Below are 26,553 nucleotides of genomic sequence, written 5' to 3' on the forward strand. Positions count from 1 at the left end.
CTTCGAGTCGCCGGCTCTGAAACCTGGCTTAGTGAAGAGGAGCATTTTAATAGACTACTTGCACAACTCCACTACTTCCTGAAATGAGTACGGCATCTTGGTTTCCTGTCCTACACTATTGGATGAACTGATTAATGTCAGGTGTGCCTGACTGCTGCAGTCACAACAACAGTGATCAGGCACACCTGACATTAATCAGTTCATCCAATAGAGGGTATGCACACCCACTGAAACACGCCCCCTCAATAAGGAATGAGTGTCAAAACGAGTGTCAAGTTCCTCCCTGAGCAGCAGGTGTCAGTTATCTAGGCTGATTACTGCATTCAAGCTCAGTCTTGCTGTGACCAGGGCCGTAGCTAGCTATGAGGACGGGGAGGTCCGGACCTCCCCTAATATTTCAGCCTGCCAAAAAAAAAAAAAAAAAAAAAAAAAAAAATTTTTTTTTTTTTTTGCAGGCCAGGCCAGGCCACTCACTGAACAGCAGGCCAGGCGCCGCCTACTGGTTTAATAGTGGTTTTATTACTTTATTCAGGTTTAAAGTGGGTGCATCTCATTGTAAAATTGGACTTGGCCCAAATTGGGCTTCAAACGGCCCAAATCAGGCTTCAAACGGCCCAAATCTGGCTTTAAACGACCCAAATAGGGCTTCAAACGGCCCAAATCTGGCTTCAAACGGCCCAAATTGGGCTTCAAACGGCCCAAATTGAGCTTCAAACGCTGAATAATGACATCACAACAGTATAATCCTAATGTTGATTTAAAATGATATATTACTCTAAATATGGCTTAAAAAGGGGGGAAAAAAAACTAAATTTTTTTAAATCCGCCTCCCCTTGCTGGGCCTCCCCTTGCTGGACCTCCCCTATTTCGGAACCCTGGCTACGGCCCTGGCTGTGACTCAGTGGGCGTGACCCCACAGTGACTTCTGCCTCTGTGACATCACATGCATACCCTCTATAGTGTAGGACAGGAAACCAAGATGCCCTACTCATTTCAGGAAGTAGTGGAGTTGTGCAAGTAGTCTATTGAAGAGGTTGGGAGATGTAGGTGGATGTAGGCAGAGTGCCATTTCGGGGGGGGGGGTCCACCACGTATTTACCGGTCAAAAAAATATTTACCTTACACATATGTGTTAACACTACCAAACGTTATGTAATAACACACAGTTTAATGTCGTATAAACACAACATTTCTAAGTCTTTATTTACTGAACTAGCCTTCCATATTGGTGGACAATGAGGTGTGAGGGAAGGGAAGGCGGTAGAAGAACACAGAGTTGGAGGAGCAGGTGTAGGAAAGGTAAAGGAGGAGTGTGGGAGGTGCACAAGGTAAAAGAGTTCAGATCATCCAACCATGACATCTATCATTACCCCCTCATTCTCTGTATGCCCCCTCATCCCCTTCTCTTCACACTCAGCTCATGTGAGCATAGCGGCACTCCTCCCCTTCTTAACAGAGCATGTTTGCTTTCTGAAAGGCCACAGATACTGGCTCATGATCCTCACACTCCTTTCCTTCCCCTCTTTCTTCTGTCCAACCACAAACTTTAACCAAAACACACCACAGTTGGTATGGAGTCTAGTTCTGTATGATCACTTTGATCTACCTTAACACATTGAGTGCCAAGGACGTCTGTGGACGTCCTAAAAAAAAGTAACGAGAAGTGCCAGGGACGTCTGTGGACGTCCCAATATCATAATTCATATTATTCCATAATTCTGCTGTTTAAGGTCGTACCCAGCCAGTGAGCATGAATCCCTTCAAGGGATCACACGGCGCCACCTTAAAAATCTACACGGCAGCTGCGCCACCTTAAAACCTTGGCGCTCAGATCCTTTCCTTTGTGCAGGAGAAAGCCGTGATCAAAGAGAAACCGATGCATGCTGCAGCCAGAGCCATATAGATTGCTCTCTATAGATTGCAGAACTACACCACGTCACGACATCAGAAAATATTAGCTAGAGTCAGTGAATGTGCTTGAAATTAGACTAGCATTAGTGTTAGACTAGCGTTAGTGTTAGACTAAAATGTGATATTGTAAGTTCTGATATTGTAAGTCGATTTGAATAAAAGCGTCTGCCAAATGCCGTAATGTAATGTAATGTAATGTCTAATAATAAAAAGAAGCAGGAGAAAAATAATAATAATAATAATAATCATGAGTGCAAAAAGTATTCATAAAAGTGACTTTATCTTGAAAAGTTAAAAAAGACAGCAGAAAACCCTTGAAAGTGCTCTTCTTTCAGAGGCTGTCATTTCATAATGGAACTGTCTAGAAACAAAATTTCTTCTTTGAAAGAAGCAGGAGTGTCCAAAAAGGAGTAGTTCACCAAAGTGAAAATTCTGTCATCATCCTCATGCCAAAGGAAACGGGTGAAATTTGTTAATCCATATAACACACAGGGAGGTTGATGTCATTCATCAGTGATGTCATAAGAGCAGGTGAGTGTGAGGGTGAGGGTCGCGCAGCGGCCGAGCTGCGTATGCGAGCTGCAGGGCCAGCTCGGTGAGCTGCAGAGCGGACGAGGCCGTGCAGCGGCCAAGCCTAGGAATCGAGCAATATTACTATACTAGATTGCCTAGTAGTATAAACTTCCTGTCCATTGCCCACTTTGCCTCAATCCTGCCCTCGTCCTGCCTGCTCTCACCTCGTTGATGCAGATGGGGTCAAATGAGGCCAGAGTCTCTTCCATTCCCAATGGAGATATTAGCATTCATTATTACACAGGACAAGATGTTACCATTCCTTGTGCCAAGGTCCAGACAGGTTAACCCATTCTAGCTCACCAAGCGCCCAGATTTTTCATTTGCCATTAGTATCTGACCTCACTGCATGCATGTAGATGTCACAGTATGTGCAGAGAGCTTTACTCTTGTGCAAAACACCATTGTGCTTATACTGAATTGATTGATGGGACATGTATGTAAACAGTACAATTTGGAGTGCGTTTAAAAACACTCCCTAACATTTGAAGAGCTAGTCGGGGGAAAAGTGTGGCAGGAGAAAGTCCTTTTGTGTTCTGTCCTCCTACATGAGAGGTGCCTTCACTGCCAGCCGCTCCTCTGCCAAAGTCATTAGCGGCTAATTCGGCGGGGATCTAGATTTCCTTGATAAGATCCCACAGTCAAGAACAAGAAACAGTCTATGGCCTTCTTAGTGCTTAGAGTAACAGGGGAGTCATCATACACAGAGTGGCTGCGTATTGTGTCAGTTACCAAGCAAGGCAAATGTGTGTGTGTGTCTCTCTCTCTCTCTCTCTCTCACACTCACTCACACACACACACACACACACATACGCGCGCACACACGCATAATCTATATATATTCATTGCAACTTCAAGATCTCCTTTACATGAGCAGGGTTAATGTAAGGGAATACACCTCCATCCACCCAAGTCATCTTTGGTCCTCGCTTTGCTCTGCTGCACCTGTTGAGTTAACCCTTTGCGGTGCGTTCTCCTCATCCCGTGCTCTATACGGTGTGTGTGTGTGTGTGTGTGTGTGTGTGTGTCTGTGTGTGTGTGTGTGTGTGTGTGTGTGTGTGTGCGTGCGTGTGTGTGTGTGTGTGTGTGTGTGTGTCTGTGTGCATGCATGCGTGCGTGTGTGTGTGTGTGTGTGTGTGTGTGTGTCTCTGTGTGTGTCTGTGTGTATATGTGTGTGTGTGTGTGTGTGTGTGTGTGTGTGTGTGTGTGTGTGTGTGTGTGTGTGCTCATGCGTGCGTGTGTGTGTGTGTGTGTGTGTGTGTGTATGTGTGTGTGTGTGTGTGTATGTGTGTGTGTGTGTGTGTGTGTGTGTGTGTGTGTGTGTGTGTGTGTGTGTGTGTGTGTGTGTGTGTGTGTGTGTGATGGAGAGTGAGTGCAGGGCCGGTGTGCCAGTGTTAAATGAATGGAGAGGTGAAGCGGCGCCTGGGTCCTCCGTGAGCAGGCTGGCACTGTAAGCTGACCGCCGCTGTTGTGTGTGGTCTTGAATGGCGCAGTGAGACGGCGGGGTTGAGGTCGGGCACCGAGACCCCCAGAGGAGCCCCCCACTCTCTCAGGGCCCAGCTGCGTATCTTTACTCTCCATCTCTATTTGTCCTTTATGGAAGCTGTCTGCAGGGGCAAGCCAGGGACACTGCACTCGAGCTGCTGGGAATGGGGGAATAAGGGAGAAGGAGAGGATGTAAACGGAGGTGAGGAGATAAAGTGGCCGGAAAAGGTATAGAAAAGTGCGGGCGGGGGAGAGGAGATCGCAGTGGTAACACCGTGAACAAGAAGCCAGAGGGGGAAGCAGATAAAAAAAAAAGGAAACGCTCAGCATTTCGTGTCCCGTTTCAGGCAAGTTTGAGATGTGTAGGAGAGCTATTCCATAATGTGTTTGCCTCCTTTGAGCATATAGTAAGAAGTATAACCCGTGTTCTGTAGTCCCCCGCAGCTGGGAATCGAACTTGGAACCTCCGACATCGGCATGGGAGGCTGACACTCTAGCGAGGAGGCTAAAACAATGGGCTCTAGCGATTGTTGCTAGAGAGCATCTTTTGAGGTGTCAGGGGGGAGGTTTACTGCACAGTACCACCGCTGGCTATTGTTACACTCACCCCCCTAAACCTCACCCCCATCCGGGTCATGGCACCATTGTAGGCTGTGCTGTGTGGTTCTCCTGCAGCTGGGGATTGAACCAGGAACCTCCGGCATGGGAGGCTGACGCTCTAGTGAGGAGGCTGAAAGCCATGAGATCTAGCATCTGGTCTCTTGAGGTCTCAGGGGGAGGTTTACTCACTTGACACAGCACTACAGCTGGCTATCGTTACATGTTCAACATCCCGGGGTCACATCTTTTCAGATATGTCCAAATCCGAGATTTCACGCATCAGAACTGATCTTTTCCATCCCTCCCACCTTCGTGCTGGATCAGAACGTGCCTGCATATGAATCCATATTTAAGAGGACTAATATCTACTGTTATCCAGGACATGGGAAAGCCCTCACTTGACCACTAAAAGCTTCTTGAGAGGAGGAATGCAGAGAAGAGATACCTTACTGGGCCTGGCAGACTGCTATTACATTGATATACAGTCATGCCCATTTGTATCCACCATGGCCTGTTATAATTCCAAGTATTTCACGTATGGCGTACGCCTTTGTAGAAGTAGACCTGCCAAGTTGAATCCGGGCGTTGACCCAACGTGTGTGAGATACAACTCTGTTCCATAATGTTTTGGTCATGCTTGTGTAACCTGTGTTGTGTTGACAGCACTGGCAGCAACCCATGTTAAGGGCTTGCCCACTGGCCAGGGGTGGAGCAGGATTCGATCCACCGACCTCCCGCTTCCAAAGCGCACATGCTAACCACTATGACAAGAGCTGAGCTGGTTAATGGGCCTTTATACTGGGGAATGAGTTTAACCAACCTGCTCGCTACCACTCAGGACTCTGGGGTCATTTTGGTCCTCCATTTTTAGGATATTCTCTCACATGCAGTGTTGGTCAGTAATATACTGTATTATTACATAAATTAATTACATAATATATTGCTTTTCCCCAGTAACTGATTACAATTTCCAAAAGAGTAATAATATTACAGTTACTAATCCAGGTAACTTCAAGTTACTGCATTACTGCAGCGCTGACTCAGGTTAAGGTTGCAAGGCTATTTGTGACACAAACGTAATGCAAACAGGTACATTGTGTAGGCTACTGATAGAATGCGCTGGAACTTGTTGACCTCTTCTTCATCTTGCCAACATTTTGTTTGGGTCTTACCTGTTTGCCCCTGTTGCAGATTCTACAACAGCGTTATTATCTGAGGGAGGGCCACCGCTCGACCCAGCCAAGTCTTGGCCAAGGTGCTGGAAAAATAACTAGAGTTACAAATATAAAAGGAATTTCCGCACACTTGAATCTGTACAGATTTCACATTTATTAAGCTTTCGGTCGACTAGCTCTGATGAAGGTCTAGTCGACCGAAAGCTTAATAAATGTGAAATCTGTACAGATTCAAGTGTGCGGAAATTCCTTTTATATTTGTAACAACAGCGTTATTAAAAACAGAAGTCGTTTAAAAGATTGTGTCTCGTCATCACTTTGAGCCAGGTGTGCTCTTCATCAAGCAGGTCACATTTATGGATTCATTCATAGGCTGAAAAAAGATAGATTGAAGCCTTACTGGCACTTATCGACAAAGCAATTAGGCCTACATATTCATAAGTCAACGAGTAACGAGTAATATATTACATTTTTTTGAGTAACGAGGCGAACACTGCTCACATGTGATAGCAACAGAGTCCAGACCCTATTACTGGCATTTTCCGGATTGCCCCGGAAAGTGTATCGTTTCCTAACTCCCAAGCAGAGGCTATAGCCTTCTCATCTCTCCTGGCTGACCCCTCCTTGAAAGGAAATCAACATCACCTCCATCTCTCACATAATGGGTTCAGGATGTCATGTCTCGCCTTACGCTGTATAGTAAAGTATACCAACATGGCTCCTCTCAGAAAAATTCGACAAGACATGACAACTACCCCTCCCCCGCACCCCCCTTCCCCCTCCCCATCAAAATAAAAGAAAGGAAACGACGCTGCATAACGGCGTCATATTCTCTCATGTATCCCGGTCACAGCTTTCTCCATCACAGCTTTCTCTCTCTCTCTCTCTGTGTCTCTCTCTCTCTCTCTCTCTCTCTCTCTGTCTCTCTTCTGATCCCTCGATCCCACGTTCACCTCTCTCTGTTTCCCTATTTAATTTCCCTTCTTCCTGCTCATTCATAGCTGGACATAGATCCCCTTGAGGACTTGAGGTCTTTGACCACTGAGGCATGTCCTCTGGTGTAGCACTGCTCAAACACTCACTCTCACGGGCAAGTCTCCGTTATGACTTGACGACTGTCTTCCAGTAAATTACTTTCCCATCAAAACCTGCTGCTATCTCGCTACGCCACACAAGAATGAATCATTGTCCTGCCGGTGCCGCCCCACACTATGAATCATGGTCGGAAAATGCAACATTGTCCGCCGTCTCTCGGCCTCATGCGTGGAAACTCGGTCACAGTGACCAGGCAGGCATTTTAGCTGCTCTAAAGCTAAGGAGAGCTAAGCTGCTACCTTTGACAGCTCAGGTTTAGCACCTGTTGAGTGAGGAGATTATCGCTGCTCTTTAGGCTAAAGCTTTCTCCTGGATGTTCACCAGTTTCCCTGTGCCGTGCCCCAGTTTACACTTCCAACACATAATGAAGTCGTTTCAAATGAACTGTGGAACCAATTCACAGGAGCGTTAATCTGGCAATATTGCAAATATTGCCCTGGAGAGTCCTTGATCCATCAGGGTAATCTTCCACCTGGTGCTGTAGGCCTAGAAGCTGTGAAAATGCTATGGGATTAACTCATAAAGGTGTGCAGGTCACTCTGCTTGTAGCTATGTAGAGGGGAAGTGTTGTTCAAACTGACACCAGATAAAGAGCTGTTGTGGTGCTTTGGCCTCTCACAGAACCCTCTTAGCTTGGCTCCAGGCCCAGCGTAAGAGCAGGGTAGCAGGGTACTAGGTTGGATTCTGGAGGAATGCCTCCCATATCAGATGACCCGTTGCCCCACGGCCTTTGCTCCTTGCCCAGCCCACATTGAGGGAGTGCTCGTCGCGGGCGCTGTATCCCATGTCACAAAAGCACCTTTCTACACAACAGGGGTACAGAGAATGGGCCACAGCACAGTGGTTCTGCTTGGGTCGGCTCCAGCCTGCCGTAGTTGGATTTCAGACCTCCCCCACCCCGTGCTTCCAGCAAACACCCTCATTGGTGGGGATGTTCTTTCGGCCAAGCCTGGCAGAGATATCACCCGGAGCTCCTGGTGCCGTCTCCAAGCCACAGCTAGAGAGGGGGATAAATGACAAGACCACGTATGCATGACAGGGTAAGTCTTACCGACAGTATTTATGTGGTGCATCATGCTTTACGCTGCCTGAAGATGGCCTGTCTAGGTTGAAACACTGTGTCTAAGTTGGTAGCGGAATGCTTTGTAGTATTTTGTTCTTGACTTGGGAGGATGTGCCACCTCTGTTCAATGTTGACATGTGGACACAATTACTTTTATGTATTCAAGTGATTTCTTTTTGGTGTGCAAAAGGAAGCCTTCCCCTGTTTTTTCTTTTTTCTTATTCTATGGTGTATCCTGCTCAGAAAGTTGCATGACAGCATGACAGGTAAAGACAGTCATTAAAACCATTAGTTGATATTTGGGGAGGGTACAACTCAACAGTTCTCAGGACCAAGTCCGACTTGACTTGAGTCTGAGTCCTGGACACATTTTCAGGACTTGTGACTCGACTTGGACTCAAGCATTCATGCATTCGGACTCGGAAATTCAAGTGGAGGACTGGGACTTGTTAATTGATAAAGTCTGTTTTTTGGGTTTGATATAATTAAATTTTGTGCAAGGGCAGGCACGTGTGTTCCACCTACATGTAGATTCACGCATATGTTCAGTAACTCCCGACTCAGACTCAGGTAAAGGGGACTTGACTACTCTTCTTTGGTGACTTGGACTGAACACTGGGGACTCAAGACTTGACTTGGACTCGGGATATAGTGGCTTAACTATAACACTGGTTCTCAGTCATGTGCCATCATGACTCAAGAGTCAGCAGGATTTAATTCCAAACACTTCAGCATCTGATTTCACAGATTACTTCTTCTCAAAGTCATCTGTGAAATCAGATGCTGTAGCGTTGGTTTAAACCTGCAGACTGTTGGGTTATGAATGGCACTCGACTGACAACCACTGACTGGTAAAGCTCACGATTGAGATTTGCAACACAGGAAAGTTACATTACCACTGGGTTTTGCAAGCGAGAAAATAACATCAGAGGTGGAGCGGTGAGAAGATGAGTTGAAATGACAGAAGAGCAGAGAGGAAAGGAGAGAAAATAATAATTCTATTCAGTAGGCTACCGGTATGTGAGTGAGATGAAATACTTGGAGCTATCTTTCAGGAGAGACTTCAGATATATTGTCCAAAGTATGGCACTGGAGTACACGGATCAGGTGTATTAATAGACTTTTATTAAAGAACTAAACGTTTCAACGCCAAGTGCGTCTTCATCAGAGTCATGACTAAAAGTCTATTATGCACTTGATCCGTGGACCAGTGCCATACTTTGGACAAGATATCTGAAGTCTCTCCTGAAGGATTGCCGTCCTCTGAGAGCACTGGACCAGCCTGCTGGACTGTTTGGGTGCAAATGCACCTGACCTCATCCTGCAACTTGGAGTAAGATCCTAAAGAGTGTAAGTGTGAAGGATAACGACGTTAACACGTGGACAAATGGTAAGAATGTGTGTTGTGTACACTCTCCTCTGTTCTCAGATCCCAGTCAACCATGAGGATTATGTCCTGTCACCCAGCCCTACTTGCTGTAGTTGTGGTAGCGCTCACTGTGGCTTCCTACGCTGAAGCTAGGAGCACGCAGAAGCCCAAGTACCAGTACAAGCCCATCCCTAATCTGACCACCAGCATGCCCAAGACGCTAAAGCTCGGGGATAGCACCCCCCACCCGATGCCCACTGTCGAGAAGACCACCCACCCAAGCCATGAGTTCCCCGAGCACTACACTGACAGCACTGGGACCCCTGGGAACTACACCCTGGACTACAACGAGTGCTACTTCAACTTCTGTGAGTGCTGCCCACCTGAGAGAGGCCCCAGGGGGCCGAAGGGAGACAAAGGACTGGCAGGTATAAGACTGGTAATGAGACCTGATGAAGTGCAATGAAGATTTTTTATTTTGTTTTGAGCATTTTAACCTACAGTAACTTCCCTTGTTTTTTTCCCCTCATTTAGGAGCACTTGGCTTAAAAGGCGACCCGGGACCCAGTAGTTTTTTACCCGGACCACAGGGTCTGAAGGGTTCTATGGGTTCAAGAGGAGACAAGGGTGAATATAATATGAATAATTCAACATTAAATATTTATGAGGATATATTTCATGGTATCAGAACTGCATTTCACAGCTATGAAATATGACATTAACTATTAACTAGTGAAATAGCCGTCAGTGCATGACTGGCCAGTTAGTCAGGCCTCGCTCACAGAGTTGGCATGCATGCAGCCTCTTGTCTCCCGCCCCAGAGGGGTTTCATAGTTCACTTGAATTGGCTGATTATAACTCTGCTCACCTGTGGGCTCCTCCACTCTGGAGCTCTCCATGGTGCTGAATCTGTCTGGCTGAATCTGTCAAGGTGCACCGTGCCAATAATATGCATGTTATAAGAACCTTATTAGTAGTTAATGTCACTGAAATATTAATATCAGTATATTACTATTAGAAGTATTCAGACCTTTATTGATGTCATTAATACTCATATGTGTGATGGCCTGCAGAAACCCTACACATGTCGCTGCTACACATTGTTGGCAATGAGCAAAAGAAGGGTGAAAATTAGTTTTCAGGTATTTTGAGATTTTGAGTGATTTGGTTACTTTCATCTCCATAGTACATCATAGTGAATAATTATTTTCATAAAGCAAAAGAGACATTATTTATTTTTATGGTTTTGGTGGAATGCCACTGTAGAAACTAAATGTTGTGGAATGTTTAAAGCAAATTTTCACATAACATTAAAATACTCATAACTTTTGATCTGAGAGAGCTATCAGTCATTCAAAAGGTTATATATAGGGGAGAGTTTATAATTTATGGAAATGTCAACAAATGAAAATGTTAAATTCATACCGTGTGAAGGGTTTTTGTAGACCACCACACATATATTGAGAATAACATCAATTATATATTTTTTTAGGAGACAAAGGTGATCGAGGAAACAATGGGATGAGTGGGACACCAGGAACTCACGGGAAACCAGGAGAGAAAGGTACAGAGACACTGTAACGAGTTAGAGTGATTGTTTCATTGTTCTTAATAGGCTTCAAACATGAACTCAGACTGAAACCGTGTCCCTCACTCTGCAGGTGATGTTGGCCCCAAAGGTGAGAGAGGTGAAGTAGGATTGCATGGTGACAAAGGTGACGGTGGGGAGAAAGGGGAATCTGGCCAGAATGGGACTGTCGGTGACACAGGACAACCGGGAAAGGAAGGGCCAACTGGACCACCAGGACTGGCTGGGGAGCCAGGTCTGAAGGGAGATAAGGGTGATAAAGGGGAGTGCGGCACTACTGGAGAGATTGGACAAAAAGGTGAGCGTGGGGACTCTGGTCCTTCTGGTATCCCGGGAGTGACGGGCCCTCCTGGACTGAACGGAAAATATGGACCCGAAGGTCCTGCAGGTGTCCGGGGGGATCCGGGACCTACTGGAACACCTGGGGAGCCCGGGGTGAGAGGTTCGCCGGGACCGCACGGGATAAGGGGGATCTATGGGCCAAAAGGGGAGAGAGGTTTCCACGGGATGAGAGGGGAGCGGGGCCCTCGCGGCATCAAAGGAGCCAAGGGGGCAGGGATCCCGCAGAAACGCTCAGCCTTCAGTGTAGGCATGACCCCCAGCAAATCTTTCCCTCCCAATGGCTTCCCCATCCGCTTCGACAAGATCTTCTACAACGACGAGAACCACTACAACTTCTCTGCCAACAGCTTCATGTGCGTTCATGCCGGGGTCTACGTCTTCTCCTTCCACATCACAGTGCGCAATCGGCCTCTGCGTGCCACCCTGGTGGTGAATGGGGCGCGGCGCGTGCGGACGCGGGACTCCATCATTGGCGCGGATATCGACCAGGCGTCCACTCTGGTGGTGCTGCGGCTGGTAGAGGGTGACCAGGTGTGGCTGGAGACGCTGAGAGACTGGAATGGGGCTTATGCCAGCAGTGAGGACGACAGCATCTTCTCTGGATTCCTGCTATACTCAGACCAGGCCTGACACTCACCCGCGCTATCAAGGCTCTCTTCACCCATTGTACTGTTCCAACTCATAGCCTATATCCATGAAAAGGCCAAAAACTGGTGCTGCCAAACAATACTCACTTCTACTGAAATTACTTCCAACTTATCGACTGTGCACTTCACTGCACTATACTAGATCGGGAATTCAAGAACTGGCAATGTTTCAATCAGAGGGACCCGTGCTTATTGTACTTTCACCTGACTATCTTCTTATTTTACCTGTCGCCACCTCCAAACCTGTTGTTACTGCACAGCCTTCTGAGTACTTTTCAACTTTTGCTCTTTCCTAACCCTGAACCCTGAAGTATTTATTGATCCAAAATAAACAATAAACAGTCTAAATTGAATCGTAGCCTTGCATAAACACCATGACTCCACCCACTGACCTAAAAAAAATATGGACAGAGCTATCCCATTGATTTTGGGCTCCCTTTTTGAGTTGAAGTGGTGGCCATCGCCATCTTGATTTTTCGTCAGCATAGTGGGAGGGAATGGGTTGCACAGTCTGTGCACAGCTCACGTGAGATGAGGGTTTCCCAGAGCTGCAGCTCCGCCTGCTATTGGTCCATGATCGGCAAGCTGCGCGATCACTGGACAGGCGACCTGTCAATCACCCCCTTTTCTATTGTCTATTTTACTCCAAACGAGGGAGTTATATAAAAAATGACCCCATACAGTTGTTATGAAAAGGTGAAATTAGTTACCGTGTTAAGGCCCAGGCTGTAAAGATGCTTAATCACTGTTACTCCACCCACGCAACCCTGTAGTCTCTGTAACTCAGTCACTCCCTCATTACATGTTCCTGTTTCCATCTTACCACATCGCTGTTGTTTCTCTCCCAAACTCTGACCATCCTTTCCAACTACATTATCACTGATGCCATATCTGTATTTATCTAAAGAAAACAAGAAATAAAGAGATATATGATGTATGTCTCATATAAGTATATATAAGTATATCAAGAATATCACTGTGACCTATTCCTGTACAATTACTCTTACTGTAAATCTGGCAAGACTTGTAGAATGACCTTGCCTTTCTGCAATGTTTAATGATGCAAAGCACTGGAGTAGTATGATATCTGCTGTCTCATATTATATACCAATATTTCTAATATGAAAGCAATATTTCTGTATGATAAGGTTGTTATAAGAGCTTGTGTCTACACTGAAAATAAAATCCAGTAGAACATATAATTATTGAAACACTTTATTTGTTTTAAACTAAATTGTATGAGTCATGATCTCAAATACTACTAATCCAATTATGTTTGCACAATCAAGTGAATAACGTTGACACATGGTAAGCTGTAAAATATGAATAGAACCTCATCACAGTTATGATTCTCAATCATATAAAAGCCTCCAATGACAGCAGAGTGGCCTTGAATGATTAAAGATCCAATAAGTAAAGATTTTGAATTTACACATGAGTATCCAGCAATTGGATTCGTTTCTGAAATGTTCGGTAATTTACAATAACTTGTCACTCTAAATCAGGAAAGTCCCCAGACATATCAACAAGATCTGGAGGTATAGTTTGGTTGGTCTTGGGCATCACATCAGGTAGCTGGGGTTTAGCTGCTGGCTGTATTGACTTCAGAGGACCATCTGTAGGCTGGGGGATCTCCTCTTCCAGCAGAGGGTGAGTAGGAGCTGCAGTGGGCGGGGTGAGGGCAGGGGCTGCGTTTGGAGGAGCCAAAGGCTTTGGGCCCCTGTGGTGAAGAATCCCCTGCTCTGTTCCTACTGGGTCAGACAGTTCACCTCAGAACAGAGTAGCCATGCTCAGTGTTTCACATTTCAAGGCAATTCAGGAGTGAATTATGAAGGGAACAGATTAGGATTCAAATATAATTTAGGAAACTTTTGGAGGAAAAGCAGGTTACATTTACTTTAACGTTAAGTACCTGTCACTCGGCCAACGGTTTCGGTGTCACTCCACCTCATCAGGTCTAACTCAGGCACCCTGGCCTTGCAGCTGTACTGGCCTGGGGTCCGCCCGACCACTACATTGTCCTCAGAGGACGTTGCCACCTTGTTGCCATTCTTGTAGAAGTAGAAGTGTATCTGAGGAGCAGGAGCGTGGGCGTTGTACTGGAGATGGCAGATGAGCTTCATCATATTTGGATCGCTGGAAACCACCTCCAAAAACGGCTGTGTCAGAATCTCTGAAGAGGAAACAAGACCAAAGGAAACATTGCTGACACATTGGAATTGTTTGAAATAATTGCTGAGAGACAAATATACTTAGGCTGAGTCATCTTTCCATAACAGTGACTGATCCTATTTAACATCTGATCTGTAGGCTACTCACACGCAATACTCTTTGGTGACAATAAAACTCGTCTACCATCAGGCACATGCGCTCACCTGAGATATACACCTGAGTGGGCATCGACTCTACAGAGCGCGAACGTCTTTGTTTGTCCCAGGTTGCCCTACATGTATACAGCCCTCGGTCCCTGAGGTTGACGTTGGACAGGTGGACATGTGGGTTGGAGCCAGTTTGTCTCATAACTTCAACATTGTCTCTGTACAGAATGACCTCTTGAAGCGTAGGGTTGTGACGGACACGACAGGTCACATTCAAGGTCTCTCCAACCAGGGTTGGATGGGATGGGACCTGGAGGATAGCCCACCCTCCTGATGGGGGAGAAGAGAAAGTTACATCTAAATATCATGCTGTGGTCATTATCACATTGAGGATCATACTGATAAAATGGAGCAATGCCTGTGTGTTTGAGATCTATTTTGAAATAAACACTGGTAGATTTGCTTCAAAGAAACCCACAAGAAGCTATATGCAGCAATTAAAAGTAGCCAGTAGAGGAGGGGAAGCTGATAGACCAAATGAGATATACTGCTAAACCAGAGCTTACCATCCACTTCTATCTCCACGGGCAGGCTTTTGAGGGTGTGTATGGGTCCCACGATTGTCTCCCTGATCCCCTGGCAGGAATACTTCCCGGTCTGCCTCACCTTGGCGTCCCACAGGCTGAACTCCTCCGACTCCTGGAGCTGCTCGGCTCCCCTGAACCACAGGTGCCTCCAGGTGGACTTGTTGTCCTCAGGGATGCTGCATCTCAGGCGGATACTCTGCCCGGAGAAGATCCTGGAGTCCCCCGCCACCTGCTGGATCACAGCTCGGTATGGGGCCATAGAGAGAACTACAGAGATACATTGGTGTCTGTTTTTTTTGTGGTTATCCAAAATGAACGTCCTAATAGTTTAACATACAGGGACTAGCTGAAGCAAGAAAATGTTGATTTCGTCTGATTGCGTACATTATTTCTATCGGCAATGCTGCTGGTAGTGTTAGGCAAACTGACTTCCCAATTTGGGCACACATTACCAAAATGCCATCGGTTCTGTGGCAACATATGGTAATAATGATATTATAATTACATATACTTGCAAAGCTTAACATTATGTTATGTGAGATTGTCCCACCTGTCCCATTGAAACACCTTTTATATTTCAAATCTGCTAATAAGAATAGTCGGTACGTACCATCGGAAACAACAATCTGTGGTAGTGTTGAAACAACTGAAATTGGAAAATATTCAAGGAAAAAAAATAGTATATTAACATTATTATCAAACACACTGGTAAAATTGTGAGATATTGCAAACGAGCTGAGAAAAACTCACCAAGGAGGGAAAGGAGTGTGTCCATTTTGAGCATTCTGTTGCCAATAGATGTGGGCTTAAGTCTTTTATTTCTGATTACAAGGGAAGTGAAAATGGTGGTTTAAACAGGATATCCTCTTATCCAAAAATAAGTTCCTCGGTTTCATTTCTGAGGAATAAGGGTAAACAAGAAGTTCATATTATTCTTAAAACTGAGGGGGAAAACCACATCATTCTTACAATGTAGGTCAAAATTCACCCACAGCAACTAACAGGGGAAAGGATAACTAATATGATAAACATATTATGACTTAAAGTTCCCCTACAATGCAGAATCAGGAGAGGACTGGTTTCTGGTATTGAATCAATCCAGTCATCCCTAAGAGGGCTAGGCAAATCCAATCATTATTAACAGTTGTCCTGTATGTTTTCCAGGTTTAATTGAAGTGTTATTTTACTTTGAAAGAACCATAGCATATTGAATTGAATATTCTTTGCTGCCAAAATAATCAGTAGTCACTGACACCATTTAGATTTTTTATTTCTGGCAAAAAATAGAAACACATGAGATCACTTAGTGAAGTCACAAACAAAATATTAGCTGTTATACCAATTTCTTGTAGGGTAAGAGCTTTTGGACTGCGTTTTCTAAATGGAAGAATACAAACAGCATCACTTCAGTATAGGGCGGGAACTATTGTTGGTGGTTAATGAAGTCACAAGTCAAGATTTTGTCTGGTCTGTTTGGAAATACACAAAAAGAAAATCTGCTTGTTAATTGAGTCTTAAGGTTGTGTTTTATCCAAACATGCATAACTCAGTCTACAGACAGTGAACTGCAGGAAAAGGGCCTTTTGAATTTTTATTATAATTACTCATTAACACAAGCTCATGGATGCTAATAAAACAACACTGCCCCAATAAGTTACATTTAAATACAAGACAGTATTGAGTTACTTACTCCCTTGTGATACAATAACAAACCTAAGGCTACCAAGATGTTTGTTTTACTTCCAAAATACCTGATAAATGGCTTCTGCATACAGTGCAATATGCAGTTATTCAAGCTATTATTTAAATTTGTATTAAAAGCATTTTGTTATGCTAAAATTGGATAGCAACTGCACACGGACTACATTATTGCAAATGTGAACTTATAGCAAAAAAGTACTATTTTAGTTAACAAGCATGGAAGGGGGAGACGTGCTCTTCAAATTTCTCAAAAGTACCACTCATCCAAATATGTTACATAGTCACCCAAACATGCTGCTTCAAACAGGATTGCCAAAGATAAAGACAGCTGGAATACAGTATGTCAGTATTGGCAAAAATCCACAAAACTGTTTTCAACAATTAATTCAAGTTTGCATCTGCTCCAACATTACAGTTTAGGCAAATACTTCCTTCATTAAACACACTTCTGAGTTAAGATCATTAAAATCAAGCTAAAGAAAAGTGCTGTCCTTAGATGCATCTAATTCAAAAGGTTAATGATTATTTTGCACTGGTTAACCAGTACGTTTTGAAGTGATTCCATATGCAGTGATTAAGGGGAATAGCATCTTCTTACCCACTGATCTAACAGCTCTGACAGAGCAAGAAAGAAAGAAAATCATGAATCTGTAAATAGATTAGAATGGGGTAGACCTATGACATCCTCAAATAAATTAAAAGCATTCATTTCTATCCAATCATTAGAATGAATGCAACATGCCTGTACTCAAGACATCTAAAGATCTGCATACAATGTTCTTTGACATTGATAGTACTGTAAATATTACAGGAATAATGTCTCCTATTGCATCCAGAAGAATTAATTCATCTGCCACTCCATAGAAAAATAAAATAAATTCTATAGACCCCAGCTTGTGACTGGAGTGAGAGGTCTGGCAGGAAAGCAAGAATATTTGCACACAACTCATGGAATCTCCGCTGCAAAAATGTTAATAAGCAAACATGTCCGTGCAGGTGAAACTACATGCACACGCACATCATCATCACTGTCGAGTGAAATCTTATAACTCCAATATTGGGGATTTTCACGTTTTAATTTCATGTGAAGGATTGAAAGTTCTCTACAGGAAGATTAAACAGCCGCCCCGACCGACCAGAGGAGGCGATAGTGCAGTGACCAGGACTCATACCCACCAGCTTCCCACCCACAGACGTGGCCAATTGTGCCTGTAGGAACGTCTGACTAAGCTGGAAGTACTGTACCACTACCGGGTTGGTTGTCAAGCTTTTTATTTGCTCTTGAAAAGCTGACATTTTAGAGAGAAAGTTTTCACCTGACAGCAGCGATATGCTCACCTGCACCCATGCCAACCACCACAGTTTCTCTTGATTTGCTGAAATGTCACACCTTACTATGCAGGACAGAGAAATACAGTAGATAAGAGTACAAATCACTAACATGAGCTGGAGGGGTATTTCCTCATGATTTCAGGGAATTCAGATTGCCTCATCATGTCCTTTGCCAAAAAGAAAAAGATCTTTCTTCATTGTGAGAAATATACTACGCCTGAAATGTCCCGAATGGTGACAGAAACATCCAACCATTTATACCATCGGTATAAATGAGAGAACAATGACAATTGACAATAAGTACTGAGGTACTGAGGATGCCATTTTGGGCGAGCGACACCTAAACGTCTGGAGTGGTGGGGGGGGGCTGTCACCTAAACGTCTGGAGTGGTGGGGGGGGGCTGACACCTAAATGTCTGGAGTGGTGGGGGGGGCTGCTGTGCTGTATGTGCATACGGACTGGAAGGTTTAACAGCAGGGGAAAGGGGGAGGAGGAGTAAAGCGTAACAGGGTTGAACTCTTTGCCCAGAATCAGACACGTCAGCCGGCAAACACCTGCGGTTGGAGCGGTGGGGGCAGGAGGTCATTCTCAACATTGTCAGAGTCGATGGCCGATGATGCCGCAGGAGTGCCGGTCGCCGTGGTGGCGGCTGCGGCGGCGGCGGGGGTTTGCATCTCCAGCGGAAACCTCTCCAGAACGTCCTGCACCTTGTGCTCCACTCCGTCCGTCCAGTCGATCAGGTCGCTCTCCAGCCGGCGAGCTTCCTCCATGACCCGCTCCTGCCTTACCCCCAGCCCTGTGAGCAGGTCCAGCCGTTTGTGGACCTGATTGAGGGCCGCGCTGCCTGAGGAGGTGGGAGACGATGAGGATGCAGCTCCAGAGGCCTGGGGCCGCTGGGGGGACGCCTGGCCAGACATGTAGAGCTCAAACTCCTCAGAGCTCAGGTTCAGAGACTGGCCGTCCAGCTTCTCTATGAAGGCCACCGCACAGCACTGGGGAGAGGTCAAGGAAGGGGTCAGTAAAGGAAAATTCCCTCCCAGACTCTTATAGAGACAGTCGGCATGTGTGGGAACGCTCACAAAATGTTATACGGCTGGCGCGCGAGTGGGGTAAAACCGCCGATATATCTCAATGGGCTGACTCACCAAAGGACGGTGCTGCGGCTCTAAACTGTATAGGTTTGGGGGTCCTAGAGCAGAACACAAGACGTCTGCTCAGATGTGCGTTTACTGCGGTGGTTAAAACCCCGATCGTGTCTGCCTGGGCTGGGCTAGCAGCTAAATTCTAACTTTGCTGAATGGATAGAACGGGGGATTTACCCCACCCTGACCACGCCCCCAGCCAGGCTGAGCCAGCTAACCCAGCGTCTATGACGAGACATCGCCTCAACCTATAGCGGTTTTCCGCCACCAGTACCTGCTCTACTCGCCATTGCTCTAACTGCCTTTTTTTGGTTTTCCACTGGGCAAGTATCAGGCTGAGGCAAGTGGAGGCGCTACTTTTTTTTGGTACCACATCTGTCGAAGTTCCAAGCGAGCTGAAAGGTGACGTGAAATCACTGCAGACTGCTGATCGAACAGTGTGTGTCGCACCATATGCTAACAGTAGCTACCAGTTAACCTTACCCTCTTGCATGCAGGATTTCCCAAACTCTCCTGTTTTATTCAGCAGTCTTTTGTCTTGCTGCCTTCGGTCTCTTCTGAAATTAAATCTGCCTCCTTGCTCAGCCTTAGCAGACGGCAAACACCGAGCCTCCTTCCCGGTGTTGTGACCCATGCAAAGGCCTTTAGAAGAACCATATAGAAATAGCCATTCTTCTCGCTGATAGGCTCATTTGCTGATGTAGGTCATATATAGAGGCATCAGTATTTCATAACCAGCTCAAAGTTCCATGTAGGGGCTTTAATTCTCTGCACTAGGGTAGCTATAAAGGGGAGCCTCTGAGGCTATCTCCTTGGTGTGTTTACACGGTTTCACAGGACGGCAGTTGCGTAGCGGCGTCCCTATCACGACCAGTTGTGGGCGGTAGGCACATTGAGGGGTTACTTTTTGGAAAACCACCAGGTACTACCAAAAGCAGAGCCGTGTAGAGCCATGTAGAGCGGGTACTGGCAGTGGAAAGCCACTATTACAGTGTTACACATTATCAATCTGTGATGTTCAATGCATTGCAGTCCACAGGTTATGTTGGGATGAGGTGTTGTGATTCAAACTTTCTGTGTGTACTCACTTTCCCTCAACCTGCTACATCTAATGACATCTAATGACTTTCCCTCAACCTGCTACATCTAATGACTTTCCCTCAACCTGCTACAGCTGCGGGATTTATGTGTAGGAAGAGATAGCTGGTTTGCAGCCGCATCTGTTCCGGAGGCGGTGTACATTAGCCCTTAGGGTGATTCGCCCCCCCCCCCCCTCTTTAAGGTTGCTCAGAACATGTTCTCTTTCAATGTTCTTGTGCACATACCCAGACACACACAGATAATGCACACATACGCGCACACACTCGCTGCCTCACCAGATTAGTGAAGTAGTAGCCATCTTCCCCGGTCATGAGCCTGCTGGGGTTGCAGAAGCGGGTGATGTACTGGATATTGGACTGCAGTCGCGGCGGGTTTGCCTTCAGCACAATGTAGATGAGCGTGGGGAGGAAGTCGTCGGCAGAAGCCACCTCTCTCGTGGTGGCCTTGATGGCGTTGAAGATGTGCTTGCTGCAGCGGGTGATGCACCTCAGCTTGTCCTTGGGCACACGCTTTGAGTCCATCTCGATCACATCTGGAATGACGCAGACATTTTGAGGAGAAGAAAAATTCTGCCTTTCGCAAATCGTATTGCCACCAGGATAACAAGATTCAAGATTTATTAAGTGTCCCAAAAGGGCAAATTGGATTGCAGAAAGCGTAGTACGAAGTACATACATAAAAACAAATAAGACAAAAAAAAACATTGTAAAAACAGTCTAGAGCAGCAGTTTAAAGTGCAACACAATAGTTAAAGTGCAAATGACAACAGTAGCAACGATCTAAAGTGCACAGTAGAGATATAAAGTGCATAGTAGCAAAGTGTAGTTCGCTCACAGCAGCACATATATATCACAAGAAAGAGCTACAATGTATCATTGTATTAATGCACAAAAGAAAAAACCTCAGTCCAGACCAAAGGGCAGACAAAGTATATAATACAGATATACTGTACTGTACCCCTAAGAATAAATAAAGATAAAAGAATAAAAGAATAAAAGGATAAAATAAATAAATAACAAAATAACAGCAACGGCAGATGGGGAGACATTACATTTGTACCCCAGCAGCGTTCAACGCTCTGATAGAGACGGGCACAAAGGAATTTCTGTATCTGTTCTTTTTAACTATGGGGGCACGAGCGCGAGGGGATGTCCTTTCTTTGAGTTACAAAATAATCCTGTATGAGACTCACCCGTGATTGCTTTGACTACACTGTCAGAAACCTCAGGGATCTCCTCATCCACAGGAACACACAGCATCTCAATGGTGACCCAATGCAAGGACCTACAGTATTTACAGTACATAACCAGGATCACAATCTGCTTAACACTCAGATCCAGTCAGTCCAATTATTTGTAAATAGTGTTTCTGTACTCAACCAGTAGATATGAATGTAGCTTACAATATAATTGTCAAAACGTATGTGCACGTAGTCGTACCTGATTCTCTTCTGAATGGCCAGGTCCTTATTCTCATCATCTGTGGTTTCAGGACAGAAGACTTCCTCGTACAGACGAGTCAGCATGTACTTCTCTACTTCATCCATAACACTCTCTACGCGATCTGATGAACCTGGGGTCAACATACACAGAGCAAATCAAACAAAAACAAACAACAGGGGACGGACAAGCCCGTCTTTATTGTCACACACACACCACACACCGCATGCACACGTGTCGGCGGCGGTACACACGTGTGTGTGTGTGTGTGTTAGTGAACACTTGTTAGTGAACTGGCATTCAGGGTCTGCTTATCACAATAATGTATGACTACATGATCGTAACACGAACGCAAATACCTTTGAAATGGGTGTGGAGGCGGTCTGAGAGGTTCTGGTAGAAGTCCTGAACACACTCCGATTGCTCATCAGCACCCAGGTCCTGGAGAAATGTGTGGGAAAAAAAACACAGCTCAGACTTACTTTAAACCCCAGTGAGCTGTGAGGCTTTCACTAAAAACAATTATCATGATAAATATGTTGGAGCAAAAAAGAAAGAAAAAACCCCCCACTTGGCTCCTACAAGATCAATTCACCAACAAACATGTCAGACACTGTAGGTAATCCACTGTAGCTCACCCTCTTGTAGACCATGCCCTCAGTGAAGGCCCGACACTGTTTGAAGATCTCCCTGCCAGGCTTGAGAGGTTTGAGGAAGTCGATGAACTCTCGTGTGGCGTGGTCGGAGTCCGAAATGGGCTGCCGGCTCGCAGAAGAGCTGGAGCTGGGCTGACTCTCAAAAGGAGCAGCATCTGGGAGAAGACAGTTGATAATATTTAAATTGAAAGATAAGACATGCAGAATTTTCTCCAAATATGTCCATGTCAAATAAACGTGGTCATGACCAACTGCACTGCACTCACATATATTCTGTGTGTGGGTAATCAAGCCACACAACCAGCAAAGTGTTAATTAAAGCACAAAGCAGATCATTGGGGCTACTGTGTGTGTGTGTGTGTGTTTCGCCAGAATTAAAATGTGTCATCATAACAATTCCTCAAAAATATATATAGCTAGAACACTTTTCATTCAATATTTCAGTAGTAAGCCAACATTAAGCTAAAAATAATAATAATCAAAGAATAACAACTGGCAGCAGATAATGACACATTTACCTCTATGCTTAAGGTTAGTGGTGGAAACTTTCTACATGCTTTCAAGTGCTCCATTTGAGATGACTGGTATTGACATTTTAGGATAGCCTGGGTAAACCCAGCCTCCACATGACCTCCATGTACTATCGGTCATGAAGAGACTTACGCTACAGTCTGTGATGTCACATTGAAGGCTGGGTTCACCCAGGCTAATTTTAGGAGGGACTCTCACATTTTAACCAGATTTAACATACATTTTCTCATGTTTTCTCTTCCCATGCATTGCATGTTAGGGTCGCTGTGAGACATGTGGATTTAGGTGCGGATACTTAATGTCCAAGACACACTTGGTAACTGAAGTCTCGATAACTAGCAACGCTGTAGCACTTGATAGCTGAGTCTGCAAGGTTCGAAAGATGGGAACTGTTGCAGAAGGTTGTCGTGAGGTTAGTCTATGAACAACTGCAGAGGACCTGCAGAACCGAACCTTTATAGGTCCCGGACATGACATCACCTTGTGTTATGAAAAAGAGAAAAAGCCAGCACTCCAAATGTCTTTCTTGTTGATTTATTCACCTCATACACCTGGGCAGCAGCAACGAACGTTTCAGTCAAAGACCTTCCTCAGCGTCGTGCTTGCCCTGCACCCAGTGAGTTTTTAATATTTTCGAGTGTGCTTGCAACCTGACTTTCTACATCACCTTGTGTTATGACATCATCAGTGAGTGATCTATGACATCACAGTAGGAATGATGACATCATCCTAACATTGCAAAGTCTAAAGGTCAGAGAGAAAGTCCCCAAATAATTGTTTTCCCCTCTGAACCACAGACATCGAGTCTCTAGGGCTAAGGGCTGGGCGATATGACTTCAAATCAATATCATGATTATTTAAAACTTTTACCTCGATTACGATTAATGAACGATTATTTGATGTGCTTTTTTTAACATTGCCCTCATGGTTCTCTGACAAGGTCTACTCTGTACTGTACTGTTTGTCTGTGTTTTCGCTCATGTCATCCAACGGCCGACAGCTTCGCTTTGAGTGAACGCCTGAACAAGGACTAACGTTAATTTGGATGCAGCGGCACGTGACAGACTTAGTTTTTTTAAAGGCGACAGTACACGAACGCACGCATTGGGGAAAGTAATGGATTAACATTAATTTAATTAATGGACATGAGTAAGATTAACTCGGTTATAGGTTCTAAATGTTGGTTTTGATACATTTTTGGTTAATTGCCCAGCCCTAACACACACACACACACACACACACACGCGCACAATAAATAACTCTAGCATCTCTTGCAGCCAAATATGGGCAATATTATGTACCTTTTTTAGGTGGTGTTTTTGTGGAAGGACTAAAAAACTTAGAGACTGTATTGACTTTGCTGGACTTTTCCTTGGTTTTCCTTTCCTCAAACTTGTTGAAGGGTGTAATGGCAGGCTGGGGCTGTGCCCTCTGGTGTCTGCTTGCATATGCTTCATCTTCCTCTTTCTGCAGTCTGGGAGGGAAAAGACAGTAAGACTAGTATTGCGCCTTGAGCAATGGACAGGCAGACATACGGGCGGGCAAACAAAATGAAAACAAGCAGATCGCAGGTAAGACAGCAAGAGACAAGGTATTGGCCCTATCTAAATAGTACATGATAGGGGCATCTAGAGAAAGACAAACCTCTCTGCAAATTCCCAGTCTTCTTGAATCTGTTTCTGTTTGTCTCGTTGATTTTCCTCTCGGCAGCACTTTGAGCACAGGCCATGCCAGGCTGTGTTGCCATAAAAACCACATCCTTTGCTGCACAGCAGTTCTGATTGGTCCAGATGGATGCCACGGCGTTCCGACCGCTGGCTCATCTTCCCACTCTCCAGGTAGGAACACTGCTGGGAATATCACACGATTCAATCCTGTTGGAAAATCAAAATAATTATGATGGTAAGAAGCGTGGTGATTTAAAAAATGTATCACACTTTTGAGTTATCATTCGTAACAGGGCATGTCATTCTAATCTACAGTAATTGAATTAATCATCTTAAAATTGCTATTCAGATTATGCGTTCATATCTTAGCGATAATTCGTATATGTTAACTTGAATGGCTAAAGTCAAGAGAAGTGAAGCATTTTCGCAAGGCTACATATCCTTCGGACGTAATTTGTCGTACATTAGCTTATTGCTTGATGGTTCAAAATGTTGAAACAAGTCCCTGGTGAGTGGTGCCGAACTCATTCAGGGCGTATTTTCAATTCATTTATTGGGGCCTACCTACATCTGGCGAAGGTCCACCTGTGCTAGATTATAACACTGATTTTGGTTAAGTGCAGTCTTCACTAACATTGGTTAGCGTTGACGATAGCTAACGTTGACTTAGCTTAGCTACTGTCAACATCAACGTTAACTTTATGACATGATAAACTCTATAGCATCTTCTCAACTACCTTTATTCAGAAGTTAGAATTACTCCCCGTCGTTTCGAAATTATGGATGTTCTATGTCGTGTTGCAATAACGAAGTCAACAAGATAGCTAACGTTATAGCTATAGCTAACCATATCTCCCATCAAATTCCAGTCTACTTTAGCTAGTGTTTAACTAGCTTAGCTAGCTACATTAGCTGCGTACCTAGCTAACGTAAAGCGATAGTGTTAATAACGCTGTTCTACATTCGTTACGTGAATCTTGTTTCACATACAATCTCATTCGTAGTGTCAGCTATCGGGTAATTATATCCACTCCAGCTCCAGTCTATTGTGGGTTGATGTTTACGTTAGCTTCGTCACAGCCATTTTGTCCGTCGTTTTTTTTTTCTTCCTCTCTTTTTGGGTTCCTCACAAATCAAGTAAACGGGTGTTGTATCGCCACCTACCACATCGGAGTGTGAACAGCAACTTTTATTAAATTCTATCTTTATGAAAACTATGTGGAGGATGACATAATATTTAATGAACTATATATTAACATTCACCGAAATATAGTTTTATATCTTCATTTTATTTGGAAGAAAGTCATCAGAGCCAGGGTCAAGTAACCTGACGCTGCCAGATGGATGTAGGTTGGTTCACATTTGTTTCACAGTGGGATTGTGAATTTGTGGAACAATGCCGCCCCCATCTGGCGGAGTCAGGTTAAGGGTCAAGTGCACTTGTGCCCTTTTGGCCAAAATTGTTCAGTGTGAGGTCTTTTGGTTTTTGATGAATAACTCTGGGTTGGTTTAGATTTAGAACATGTGCCCTTCATGTGTCGAAAAAGAGCTAATCAAGAGCTGTATTTGATAGAACAATTTTTGTCCAAAAATGTCAGGGGCCGGTTGCATAAAACACCTTGGGTTAAGATTTTCCTTAAAGTCTGAGTTAAGGTTTCTATATTAAGAAAAAGGCTGCACATAACACCCTTAAGTAATCTTAAGGGTGTTATGAATGGTATTCTCTCGGAATCCCAGTCTGGCTTCCGAAAGAACCATAGCTGTGTGTCTGCCACTGTCAAAGTTCTGAATGACATATACTCCAACCTTGACCAGAAACTCTCATGTGCTGCACTGTTTATTGATCTATCCAAAGCTTTCGACACAGTCGATCACAATATTCTTCTACACAGACTCTCACTTGCTGGCTTCTCCGATCACTCCATATCCTGGTTTTCCAACTACTTCGACGGGCGCTCACAGTGCGTCCGTAGTGGCCATCTGACTTCCCAACCCTGCTCTGCTACCAAAGGAGTTCCCCAAGGCTCCTCATTAGGACCAACACTTTTCTCCATCTACATAAATAACCTACCTGAAACAATTTCTAACGCATCCATACATCTCTACGCCGATGATACCGTAATATATGCCTCCGCAGCCGACCCACTTACCGCCGTATCCATTCTCCAAGATAACTTCTCCTCCATCCAAAAAACATTATTTGATTCCAAACTACTACTCAATGCCTCCA

At 44.8% G+C, this 26,553-nt stretch overlaps 3 protein-coding genes across 4 annotated transcripts; 1 reads left to right on the forward strand and 2 right to left on the reverse strand.

Annotated features, from left to right (window-relative positions):
• Window positions 1-9,344: 9,344 nt before the first annotated feature.
• On the forward strand, window positions 9,345-11,831 carry otol1b (otolin 1b; the record flags this gene model as incomplete). The annotated part of the gene is made up of 3 exons (XM_083636742.1): window positions 9,345-9,699; window positions 10,764-10,835; window positions 10,933-11,831. 3 exons carry the CDS (start codon window positions 9,345-9,347, stop codon window positions 11,829-11,831), a joined length of 1,326 nt encoding a protein of 441 aa, XP_083492868.1.
• A 1,273-nt stretch (window positions 11,832-13,104) lies between these two features.
• LOC310777556 (high affinity immunoglobulin gamma Fc receptor I-like) lies at window positions 13,105-15,568 on the reverse strand. Of its 2 annotated transcripts, none has more exons than XM_083637924.1 (6): window positions 15,504-15,568; window positions 15,364-15,399; window positions 14,733-15,020; window positions 14,224-14,496; window positions 13,761-14,021; window positions 13,105-13,596 (listed from the first exon to the last, which is right to left on the reverse strand). In XM_083637924.1, exons 1-6 carry the CDS (start codon window positions 15,535-15,537, stop codon window positions 13,340-13,342), a joined length of 1,149 nt encoding a protein of 382 aa, XP_083494050.1. In that variant the 5' UTR covers window positions 15,538-15,568; the 3' UTR covers window positions 13,105-13,339. The 2 variants fall into 2 exon arrangements, with proteins under 2 accessions (XP_083494050.1, XP_083494049.1); XM_083637923.1 differs by having other exon boundaries at window positions 13,105-13,599.
• Window positions 15,569-16,005: 437 nt separating this feature from the next.
• On the reverse strand, window positions 16,006-25,425 carry LOC310776922 (rab5 GDP/GTP exchange factor-like). Its single transcript, XM_083637135.1, has 9 exons — window positions 25,314-25,425; window positions 24,301-24,530; window positions 23,958-24,130; window positions 22,108-22,280; window positions 21,829-21,910; window positions 21,470-21,602; window positions 21,223-21,314; window positions 20,306-20,562; window positions 16,006-18,779 (listed from the first exon to the last, which is right to left on the reverse strand). The coding sequence occupies exons 2-9, from the start codon at window positions 24,477-24,479 to the stop codon at window positions 18,327-18,329; spliced, it is 1,542 nt and encodes a 513-aa protein (XP_083493261.1). The 5' UTR covers window positions 24,480-24,530; window positions 25,314-25,425; the 3' UTR covers window positions 16,006-18,326.
• Between the last annotated feature and the right edge of the window lie 1,128 nt (window positions 25,426-26,553).

This window comes from Poromitra crassiceps (genome assembly GCF_964638095.1).
Source record: "Poromitra crassiceps genome assembly, chromosome: 5".
NCBI classification, from domain to species: Eukaryota; Metazoa; Chordata; class Actinopteri; order Beryciformes; family Melamphaidae; genus Poromitra; species Poromitra crassiceps.